This window comes from Bombyx mori, chromosome 10, assembly GCF_030269925.1.
Source record: "Bombyx mori chromosome 10, ASM3026992v2".
In the NCBI taxonomy this organism is placed as follows: domain Eukaryota; kingdom Metazoa; phylum Arthropoda; class Insecta; order Lepidoptera; family Bombycidae; genus Bombyx; species Bombyx mori.
In genome coordinates, this window is record NC_085116.1 from 8,893,490 (window position 1) to 8,905,716 (window position 12,227).

The following is a 12,227-nucleotide window of genomic DNA, read 5'->3' on the forward strand; positions in this document are numbered from 1 at the left end:
ATTTCCAGACTTTTGCTGGATCCTCAACTTTAACGGAATCATGAATGTGACGTCTTTGAGCGTCTCTACACACCATATTGCAACGATTTCTGATCTTAACATAACGTGTTCGGTTAAACTCGGTTGGGCGCAACTTATACTTAGTCTTAGCCGCAGACTTCCTCCTCTTCAGATCTCTAATATGTTTATTTATTATTTAATATATTTAATTTATTTTTATTAATTATTTTTCATGTCTTGTTTTTAACTAGCTTATCCTTTTGTTTCCTTTTGATGACTTTGTCGCGGGTAGTTTCCCTACCTTTCACTTGAAACTGGCATAAAGTTAAAACTATTGCCATAAAGGAAAAAAAAAAAAAAAAAAAAAATATGTTTGATTTTGAGTTTTGTTTTGTGACAGTTACATTGAAAAAGTCGTGACACTTGCAATATGTGACACAATAAGAAGATACAATGTAGGCAAAAGTAGCTTGCATATGCAGCCACGTGACTGACGTCATCATATACCACATAGGATTTAGGGAGTATAAAATTGCTTCAACACAGAAAGTTACTCCCAAAGAGTATATAATCACTATAACTGGTTACTCCAAAATGGTGTTTTCTTTGGTTCATTATTTATTTTAAAATTCATTGATTATTTATGGACTAAGTTGTTTGCGAAATTTAAAAAAATATGGACAGTTAAAAATATTTTTTCTTGTACAATATTTTTAACATGCATAAATGTCGTGTAAGTGATGATAATCAAAAAACGAAAACAATGATTATGTACCTAGACATATTATGAACACAATTTTTTATTGTAATTTCAAAGTTTATAACATCCATTACTGACAGTTATTGTAAATTGAGAATTTTTAACGCATGCGCTATCCAGTTAAAGAATTCGGCCATATTGTGATGACGCATACAAGATCATAGGTCTCCGCCAGTGACGAGTCTTCTCGCAGTTGACGTGGCTACTACGTACCTTCCCGTTCACCCACTCCGGACGCAGCATAGACGGTGACGAGGAATACGTAACTGGTGAGTGCTTGTGAAGACTAAACTTGCGACCTGTCACGGTCGCATATATTTGGAATCGCAAATAATGTATGTTCCATATGATGATAAAATCACTCAAAATGTTCCAAACACAGAGATAATCTGTGTCATTTACATGAAACGCGTTGTTAAGAAATACCGCGTTTTGGCTATGACGTGATGATGCCGTTTTAGGATATCCCGTGAACAACCTTGCAACGATAGAGCCAAGCTAAACAAATTGGTTTTGCAATACGCATAAAAACCTAGTAATGAAGAATGCATAGAGAGTTGACCTTGAATTTTAGGTGACCTTAGTTGGCATGGAAGGGATGGTTGAAGAGAACGGCACCACAGGCGGTGCTGGCACGACGGATCCACTGGCCAGCGCGAGCTCTTCGACACCGGGTTCCACTCCTCATGTTGTCACCAGTATAGTACAACTTACTCTACCCAGTCAGGCTCCCTCTGCACAGGTGTGAATTCCATCTATATGTATTGTTGAGTGAATCAAATTAATATAAAATTTTAATATTATAGTTAAAAGGGGACCTTTTCAATAATATCAGTAAACTGTTTGTTTTGTTTACAAATATTAAGACTAGATAGTACATATAAATCATTTAAATTTTTTGCAGGTGCAGTCTGTTATTCAACCTAATCAACAATCAGTGATACAAACAGCATCCAATATCCAATCTGTACAGATACCAAAGGGAAATGTTATACTTGTTAGTAAACCCAGTTCTGTAATACACACTACGCAAGGGACATTACAAACGTTACAGGTAAATTAAATATTCTCTAATCTTTACAGTAATTCACTCAATAGTGTTGAGGAAAGCCATCATTGCCTAATTTTTTGGTTAGGATAAAAACATTTTTTGAAATCAAACTTTATAGCATATTTAATGACCAAAATAAGCAATAACTAGAGTATGGTTCAATTGTAAATTTTCATAAAATCATACTAAATATCTAAAACAGACAAAAGTTTCAAATTTTTTTTATTCCTATTTCTTATTTTAGATAAAACCAGAACCTAATACACTTGTGAATACACAAGGTCAGTCATGTAGTGATGAAAGCTGTGGCAGTGGTGATGAAAGTCCCAAACGTAAATATAGAGAAATGTTGACTAGACGTCCGTCTTATCGAAAAATTTTAAATGACCTTGGAGGAGCAGAAATTGCAGGTACAGTTTCTATGTTTACTGTTTTGGTGTATAATAAAGACTTGTGATAGATGTAGTGCTGTGCATTGTGCGAATAATAGTCTGCTCAATAATAAATTATGCAAACTTGATTCACCTAAATCAATCATTACATTTTTTGTCATTGGATCAGCTACCAATGTAATAATATGGAAAAAGCACTAATTTATCAAATGTATTGCTGTTAATAATACTGCAGTAGTAATGAAGATGCAATAATTATGATAACAATGTCATATTTTGTCTTTCAATAATAATCATAATTTGATCACAATGACTAAATATTTTTAATTAAAATTGGTTATTATCAATCAATATGCTACTAAATTGGCACAGTTAATTGTCGCTAGTACTAATGTTTCATAGCACCGAAAAAGCTAGTAGTAATATTTCTATACTAAGATGGGCCCACAACCCCTCTTTTTCAACCCATGTCCACTTAATACTGAGTGTAGTTCTCTTCACATGCACTCAATTCCCTTCAGTCTCTTGCCTTTCTCCATCTACATCCAGTACTTACTAGCTATTTTGACCATATCGTCAGTCCACCTCCTTGGTTGTCTGCTGACATTACTTTGCTCAAGGCCTACATATTATAAAACGACAACTGGAGCTCATAGAAACTGCAATGTGAATGAGATTGGATTATGATGTTCAATATTTTGCATTAATACAATGACCACCTTTGGTCAAACCGGACACATTATTATTTTTCACTAGAAATAGGTACAATACTGATACCCATGTGAGGGCTCATGGTATTCCAAATTTAAAATTAAAGAGGGTTTTATATGCTGTTTATTGATATCAGAAAAACCAAAGCCAGAACCAAGTCACTCCCACTGTGGAGCTCCAAGATATTACTTAAAGTGGTGGAAATTACTGGCAGTAGCTTAAAGATACCAATTCTTGTATTTAAGACGAAACTGATTTCTCTGACTTAAGATATCATTAGGCTTTTTATATATATTACAATCTAATTCTCTTATTATTATATATTTTGAGCCTGGCTAAATTCTTAATGCATTAAATTTGGAGGTGAGGTGAGGATTTAACTTCACTCATTAGTGGAGTTAGCACCTCTATTAATTGTTAATGTAGATAAAAAAAATACAATTACAAGTAAAATATAATAGTTTCGTTAATACTCTTTGTCAATTTCCACACATGTGTATGTACAGTATATAAAAAATAATATATGATCTACAAATTTTGTTCAGTAAGTTTTTAAATGTGAAGCTAACCAAAACGCTTGAAGTAAGCTGTAACCGTTTCTTCTTTTGCAATTGTTGGGCAATCGGTCAGTCCATTTAGACAACGATACTTTTCACTTTTATTGTGTCATTAATGAAATAATTTAAAAAAAACTCCTGAAAGACCAATAAATTGAAAACTTTAAATTTAATGTCATTCCATTTGTATCCAAAAATAAAACTTGAATAATTTGAGTTTAATAATTTTTACTTTCAAACATTACTCTGGTAGGAAATCTTGTTCATTAATACAACTTACAAATTTAACCAATTTAGCTCTCAAAATAAAAATAATTAACGAAATAATATCTTGATACTAAATAAAAATATCTTCATTGTATAAGTATGCAAGTTTTTTTTTTGTTCCAAATGATCTGATTGAGTTGAAACTTTTTTACATTCAGGATAATAATACTAAGGTATTTGCAAATAGCAGTCTTAATCGTAGTCTAAGTTTCATCTACTTCTAAATTATATAATTTTATTAAAATGAAACTAGCATAGACCGTAAAACAAATTAAAATCTGGCACGATTACCGTCCACGGGGAATATAATAATATGTAAGATTGTACATGAATTGCTTGAAATAAATAATAGCATAGAAATGGTTATTGACCTTTTTATAGGTACTATGAACTTTTTATACTTTTCCACTCTTGTAGCCGAAATAAAAAGTGAAAATTAATTTTCATAATACTGAGTATAAACTTTACTGGATTATTATAATTAAAAAATTACTAACCATTATAAAATGATAATTAAGTTACCTACAAAATAAATAAATTGATTGTAAAATACTCTGCATCACTCCATAGTCAGAAAATAACATTCATCACCAGATGACTAGTAACATGAATTGGCGATTAATTCATTTCTTTTTTTAATATTTATTATATTTGTTTTGAGTTCACATTTTAAGGACGTGTCTTTAAAAACGAAACGTTACGACGCCTGATGTATATCTCCTATCGAGTGATGCGACTGTGTCGGTCTTCAATTTCCAACCAGCCAATTAGCAACCAGTTACCAATCATTCTAATGATATACGTACTTAACATATGTTCAGGAATTACTTCCACGATAAAGAAATAGCATCGTGTATAGAAAAATCGAACCCGGAATCATTATAATTTGCATGATTACTAGTTTTTTGTAGCGCCGCACGAGCACGTACCAATACCCTGCCTATTTCAGCCGCAAAGCAGTAACACGGAACGCAGTTTGAAGAATGCAGAACGATTTGAAGGGTAGTTGTCGTGGCGTGCAACCTTTTTGACAGGACATAAGACCTACAACGACTAGACATAGACACAGACTCAGATAGACACTTGACAAGAATTCAAAAATAAAGAGAGAAATGGAACGAGGACGCACGTGACTAGCAGCAGCCAGTACTTCTTTTGACTTCCTAAAAGACTGACATGAACCAGACGACAAGGAACGAATTGAACGTTCTCACATATACATAAAATAGATGACAAAAGAACGAACCGACCGTTCAGTAGTATCGATTACACTATTCAATTGAGACAAAGTTTCATGTCTCAGTTGGATGGCCTGTCTTTGGGGTCCGCTAACCGCTGAACAACAGGTAGGCCGTGTGCTACAAGAAATATAACGCGAAAACTGCTGTTAGAGGTGCTTGCTCTGCGTCCCTTCGATACCTTAGTTCCCGCGCGTCCACTAATTATTGTGTAAATCGTGTAAGACTGAGAATAGACCTATATACAAACTTACAACAATCGCGTTCGGGTTCGACTATCGGTTCACCTAATGAACAATATAAATAATACAGGGCCTGTTTACTGCAAAAATAATAAAATTAAATTGAAATAGTATAATTAAATTGCAAAATTAATGAGAGTGAAAACTGTGCCGTTAAACTTATTCGAAATTCATGATTTCAACATAAAAATAATCTTTGCTGTGTTTAATGTCCGATTATTCTTTTCAATGCAACTAGCATTAAATATGATTTAGTACGGAGGTAACAGAGGTCTTCGATATTGAACTAGATAGCAATCCAAATATAAGATGCTAATAACGTTGCAGACAATCGCATGGGATCTAGACCAGGATGTGAGACTGAAGTGTCGCTGTCACCTTCTTTATCTTTTGCACCAGGTCAGTTAAATGTACCATCGTGGACAATATATGTTTCTGTGTGCAACATGTGTCACTAACTACTTACGACACCTCATAGTAACTGACCATTGAAATTAGGCGCCTAACCACCTTTAGGAGTGATCATTTTTCAAACGTTTCCAACCATTTTTCTGAGATCATTAAACTTTGTGAGTCGTTAAGACTTGAATTGGTTTTATGTGTTGTGACCCTTTGGTTAACAAGTTATAGCTTAGCACATTCGATATATAATCAAAATACAAATCAAAGATAGAATATTCAAGATATTCAAATTTGTTAATTCTAAAATCAATAAGGTTTGCAACAATCGACAGAATGTACCTAATTCGAATAAAATTTTGATGACGATGTAAACTTGTTGAGCAACTGTGTTGTTTTTTTACATAATTTGGAAAGGTGTGTTTAGTTAAATTTCATATTCACACAATAGTCATAATTTTATTAATATCACATGATAATAAACCGACCATATTTGTTTTTTTTTTGTAGTGACTAGTTGTGTGTTTAAATCATTGAAACGTTAACTAACATCGGCGTCTATACTATTTTCGGGTTTTCTGCCAATTACAATTAAATATAAAATGTTGAAAATACATGTCGAACAAAACATGTAACTAAGTCATTTAGAAAACCGCGAAGCCTTGTTTGTTATTCCAGCCGGTCCGATGACGTAACCGGTCGACGACATACAATGACGTAATGTCTCGAAATGCGTATTTCTTTGTACTAAATTTTGATTCTTGATATTTTAAATTATATTGCGTATACATAATATGAATTTTGGTTTTAAGTTATAATAAATTTTATTGTTTCTTTAAATCAACGAATAAACTTAAGAAAATAAAAAAAAGCAAATTCTTTAAATTTTATTAACCATTTGCTGCCTTTTTTTTTCCTACCTTAGCTCAGTAAGCTGATAGCCTTGAAGGCTATATCAGCGTAACCGGACGAGGGCTGCTGTCCTAAGGCTAATGTAATGTAAGACTATATTAATATGTTCAATACGTATGAACACTGCACCTCAAAGAGTTAAAAGTTAATCAATACATAAAAACATAAAATAAGTTAATTTGATGAATCAAATTTATGATTCATAGTTAGATTTGTGAATCACCGATCTTGAGAATTTAATACAAAACAAAGGGCTTTATTAATAAACATTGCGTAACGTACATAGTAGGGAATTTTATTATTTATACTATGTTTTGTCTCTTTTTATTGGATTTAGAAATCATCATGCCTGCCGGAAACTACATAGCCGATCCTGCGGATCAAATGGTAAATAGTCGACGTCGCCCAAAACACGTCATTTCGTATCCTCCCGATCCACTATCGGTTCTTTTAGGCACTTCAAGCACAGGTTACCGTTCTCGTCGAACCCGTCGCTTGCGACGAAGGGCTCGGCGAGTAAATTAACCCACAAACCCAGCTCACTGAGTTTCTCGCCGGATCTTCTCAGTGCACGCTTCTCAAGCACGGCTCTTGCTAGGGTTCGTGTTAGCAACATCGTCAGGTTTGAGCCCCATGAGCTCACCTACTAGTTAAGGTTACGCTGATATGGTCTCTCTAGACCATCAGCTTAGGTAGGACAAAAAAAAGTCTTAACCTTAATCTTATGCGGTCCTAAGACCGATTGACAATTAACACTTTGCCAGCAATCCCTTCTGCGTCGAGTTAGAATGTATGAATCGTAGTGCTCATGTTTATCAGGGATTCTGATATCAATAACGGCAGCAGTCAGGGAGGTGCATTAATGAAAGACTATTCGAGTCAGGCACTTAATTAAAAAAAAATTTTTTTTCCTTGTCAAAGTTGTATGACAAAACAAGGAACATCTGCTTTTAATTTTATATGCATTTTTTTAACGTTTAGTGATTGTGCGTAATACCAACAATTGTATGATTTTTTTTATAATTGTACTTTTTGTATGCAATATATATATATATATATTTTTTTTTATTCTTTATTAGAGTCATACACCTATTAGGTTAAGTCGGCTCGCAATATAAATTAAGAGAAAGAAAAAAGTTTCACTCAATTAGATGTACTGCGCATGAACGAGAACGAAGACTAACAAACGAACATACCAACAAATAAATTTGTTGTTAAATAACAAAGCTACTTTATATTAGAGTCTTACTCGTTTAAAATTTCTAATTTGTACTTAAAGTTGTATATTATTTCATAAAATTAATAATGTTTCAAATAGTTACTGAGACAATCCAAACACTCATCCTCAGGAGATAGGGCTTACAAAATTAGTATCCATTAAACTAAAGAACCTTCAACAGAAAAGTGCTCACTTATCTGTAAACATTTGTCGCTCACAGACGAAGCTCACGCTTCCATCTCATAAAGCGATTACGAGCCCAGAGACCACAACGTAGATTTCGCAGCGGACTTCAATCTGTCCGCAGTAGTGTCAATTTGTTGAATTCTTCTTCTCAGAATTTGCGACAATACTTAGGATATTAAAGGGAACACCGAACACTACTGTTGTTGGGTTTCACCTTAATTTACAAAATCATTATTACGATAAGAAATAGAAATTAAAGTCTTAAAAGCACGCAATAAAAAATCGCAAAATGAAAAAAATTGTAAGTAGTACGGTTATGGTCAACAGATTAGCGTTTTAAAAATTTCTTAATTTAAGTGCGATACAGATTACTGCATTATTTACGAGTAATACCATTATAAAATAGAGGATATGTACGTATGCACGTATGTATGTATGCAGGTCGCGTGTAACATTGTACTTTTGTGACCAATATGCTTTCGGTGTCTTTTTAACACAAAAAATACATAATGTAATTCAGTTTTTAGAGCAGGTTCTTTTGCACGGAATATGTTATTGCCTGTTGAATGGTTCGTAACACGCGACAACTAGTTTAATGTAAAATTAACTGTACTGTTGATCTTGTACTTTCGTAAGAGTGATAGCTGTCGCTGGCCTCTGTTAGTACAAGTAATGATCTGAGAGCTTTATGGCTCGAAATAAAAGAAATAAAAAATAAAATGGTAAATACTGCAGTTAATGTGCTTTTGTTTACGATTTCTTCTAGAACGGGATTGTTTCGATTCAGTACAATTAAATTCCACTTAGATCTCTTAAAATACTCCATAAATCAGTGAAGAATCGTCCATCGTTCATAAATAGATGGACTATTGTTATAATGCGACTGGTCTATGGCTATCGTCTGCATTGTATACACGTCTAGTTAGAAAGTCTTTGCATTTTCCCCAAAAAGTAACAAACACTATGTAGTGTCATAATCTACAAACAAACGATTTGGCATTCAGATTTTACTAATGATTATTTCTGTATAGTCATTCCAGCTGGAACTATACAAACTGACAGCGGATTGCACACGTTGGCCGTGTCCGGAGCGGCGGGGGGCGGAGCCATAGTGCAGTATGCAGCGAATCAAGATGGACAATTCTATGTACCGGGTTAGTGTCGTAACCTGTAAATAATTACAACTTTAAAAACATACAATTATTAGGTATTTGTAAAAATTAAAATGAATAAACGTACTGACTTTGTAGGTCCCATACTAGAAGACCAAACGCGCAAACGAGAACTACGACTAATGAAAAACCGAGAAGCCGCTAGGGAATGCCGCAGAAAGAAAAAGGAGTACATCAAGTGCCTTGAAAACAGAGTTGCAGTCCTTGAAAACCAAAATAAAGCGCTAATAGAAGAGTTGAAGACATTAAAGGAATTATATTGCCAACAGAAAACGGAATGAGGTCAAGCTGGCTAACTGGGTGTGCCGTTACCCGGCCGATAAGAGCCAGCGGCACATTTTGAGTCTTGTATTAAAATTCACAATTAATTATCGATTCGTTCGAATCCCGAACACGAATTACGAAGCTGTTCGTTATTAACTGTATTGTAAATAAAATCACTTAAAAACTAAGCATGGACGGTCCAGAAAATATTTTTCTTAAAGTATTGTTAGATTTGATAATGTTTTTTTTTGTTAGTTTATTATTTTCTGTTGTTATTTTATCAGTTTAGTCGATTTTGATACTATTGGCAAATCAACCAGTATGTCTTGGTGTTTTAAAAAAAAAAGAAACTTGTTTCTGATGAGATCATAAATATGAAATATAGTCAAAACAGCTTTATTTACCATTCCAGATGTATAATAATAAACATGTATTTATTATTTCGGTGCCATTTCCAAAACAATCTCTAATGAAACTTCAATATTGATTGAAACCGACTTTGCTGTTGTGCTTGCATGGTTATTTTATTGATTTGTTGCTTTTGTTCTTGTCGGGATGTTTAGTTGGTGTATGTCACACGTTGACTGTGATTATGATGCTGAAGTGATAGATGTTACACTATGTAAGTCTAGTGTTTCACCACCACTCAGGGTGTTGGTAATGGATAAGCCAAAGTTAATATTTTAGTTATTTTTGTGCAATACCAACATTGTAATGTACAGTTATTTTCTGCTGTGCGTCTCGCTTATGATTTTCAGAGACATTGGTATTTTTTGTACATGTTGTAGAAATAAAGAGAATTTTAGATTGTATAAAAGAGAAATTGTACATAAATATATTTTTACTGAAGAAAGTGGACAGCGCGTAATAGTGATATTACGAAATTTGTATTTTTAATGTATAAAATTTTAATCATTTAAAAAAATAGCTGTTTTAGAACTTGTTGTATTTCACGAGACGATTTCAAAATTTAATTTTATCGTGTCTGTGAATGACTAGCATTTTTGCTCATTGTTCTTTAATTCAATGAGCGTTCAAGTATTAAGTGAGCAGACTCTTCATTAACTCTGTTCTTCTGCTGTATCAGTAAAATAACAAAAACGTAAAACTGATTTTCAAAAGGTTTCTTGACTTTTGCGTTAAATAGATACCATTGTGTATATAGAATATATTTGATTGTCTATGTCTGCTGCCCTATGTAATACTTGAACGACCTCTCGTTATAAATCATCAAATGTCTACGTAAAAGAATGTGGAACCACTACATGTTTTGTTAAGTTTATAGAAAATGAGAAAGGGTAATTTTTATTTTAACAATCGAGAGTTATATAAGATTTTATCCTTATCATGGTTGATGTATTTTGCGGTAGGAGCCATACAGATTATGATTTACGTTTTGTATTACATTAAATAATCTATTTCGTTTACATGATTTTTTTTTGTTAACGGTAATTATATAATTAAACCGCATACACATCATCCATGATAGGACGTGTAGATTAAATAATTTATAGAAATTGTGGAAAGTGCCTTTGAATTAGAAAGAATAAAGTTTATACCAACATAGCTGTATGTTAACTTAATGCTATTTATAAATAATAATATTAACTGTTTGACGTAAATATGCCCGTTGTTTGTTCATTTTAATAGTACCTTTCTTGATTTCATATGATCTTCAACTTGCAATTAGCTGTAGGTCAAACAATATTTTACATCAATGTTCTAATTGACAAACTATTCTTGGGAACGTCGCCGTCGACTACTCGACAAGTGAGAAATAGTCAACGCCATCAATAGCTATTATACTCTATAAAGTGCCGGAAAATACTAAATAAAGATATTAAATCATTGTTTCTGTTCATTCGAGTTATATTAAAAACGGAAATTCCCTAATATAATTTATAAACACGTCCTACGACGTCACACCATCATTGCGGTGTTTCAATATAATTTTTACGCAAATTCTGTAATATATACCTATATTTATGTATTTTTAACTTCAAATCTCAAGATTAAAATATAAAAGTAACGTGCATACTAAACCGCTAAAGAGTTTTCACACACCATAACGGGGTTATGTTTGATAATTAGTTAAGTACACGACTTCAGACCGCAGCTACCACCATGGGACAGTGGTTCCGGAAGTGGCGCATCGACATTAACCCCACGAAAAGCACAGCGGTGCTCTTCAAAAGGGGTCGCCCTCCGCACACCACGCTGAGCATCCCTCTCCCGACTAGGCGCGTCAACACCCCCGCCCCCGCCGTTCGCCCAATCACGATGTTCGACCAGCCCATACCGTGGGCCCCGAAGGTCAAATATTTAGGCGTCACCCTCGACAGTAGGATGACATTCCGCCCCCACATCAAGACGGTACGCGACCGTGCCGCCTTCATCCTAGGACGTCTCTACCCGATGATATGTAGGCGAAGTAAAATGTCCCTTAGAAATAAGGTGACACTCTACAAAACTTGCATACGCCCCGTCATGACCTATGCAAGTGTAGTGTTCGCTCACGCGGCCCGCATACACTTAAAATCCTTTCAAATCATTCAATCCCGTTTTTGCAGGATAGCCGTCGGAGCCCCGTGGTTCGTCAGGAATGTCGACCTCCATGACGACCTGGACTTAGAGTCCATCAGTAAGTATCTGCAGTCGGCGTCCATGCGCCACTTCGATAAAGCGGCACGACACGAGAACCCTCTCATCGTGGCCGCCGGTAACTACATTCCCGATCCTGCGGACAGAATGGAAAGCAGTCGACGTCGCCCAAAACACGTCATCTCGGATCCTCCCGATCCACTAACGGTGCTTTTAGGTACTTCAAGCACCGGTCACCGTTCTCGTCGAACCCGTC

The 12,227-nt window shown here is 34.5% G+C and overlaps 1 protein-coding gene across 27 annotated transcripts in view; it reads left to right on the top strand.

Moving 5' to 3' along the window:
* Positions 1-11,229, top strand: part of CREB (cAMP responsive element binding protein) — a 21,424-nt gene extending 10,195 nt beyond the window's left edge. Inside the window, exons 2-8 of one of the 27 annotated variants that reach the window (XM_062670322.1) lie at positions 881-1,029; positions 1,335-1,502; positions 1,665-1,814; positions 2,056-2,221; positions 5,546-5,617; positions 8,966-9,088; positions 9,185-11,229. In XM_062670322.1, the coding sequence (XP_062526306.1) occupies positions 1,350-1,502; positions 1,665-1,814; positions 2,056-2,221; positions 5,546-5,617; positions 8,966-9,088; positions 9,185-9,387 (867 nt within the window). In that variant the 5' untranslated portion in view covers positions 881-1,029; positions 1,335-1,349 and the 3' untranslated portion in view covers positions 9,388-11,229. 27 annotated transcript variants of the gene reach the window in all.
* Positions 11,230-12,227: the final 998 nt, after the last annotated feature.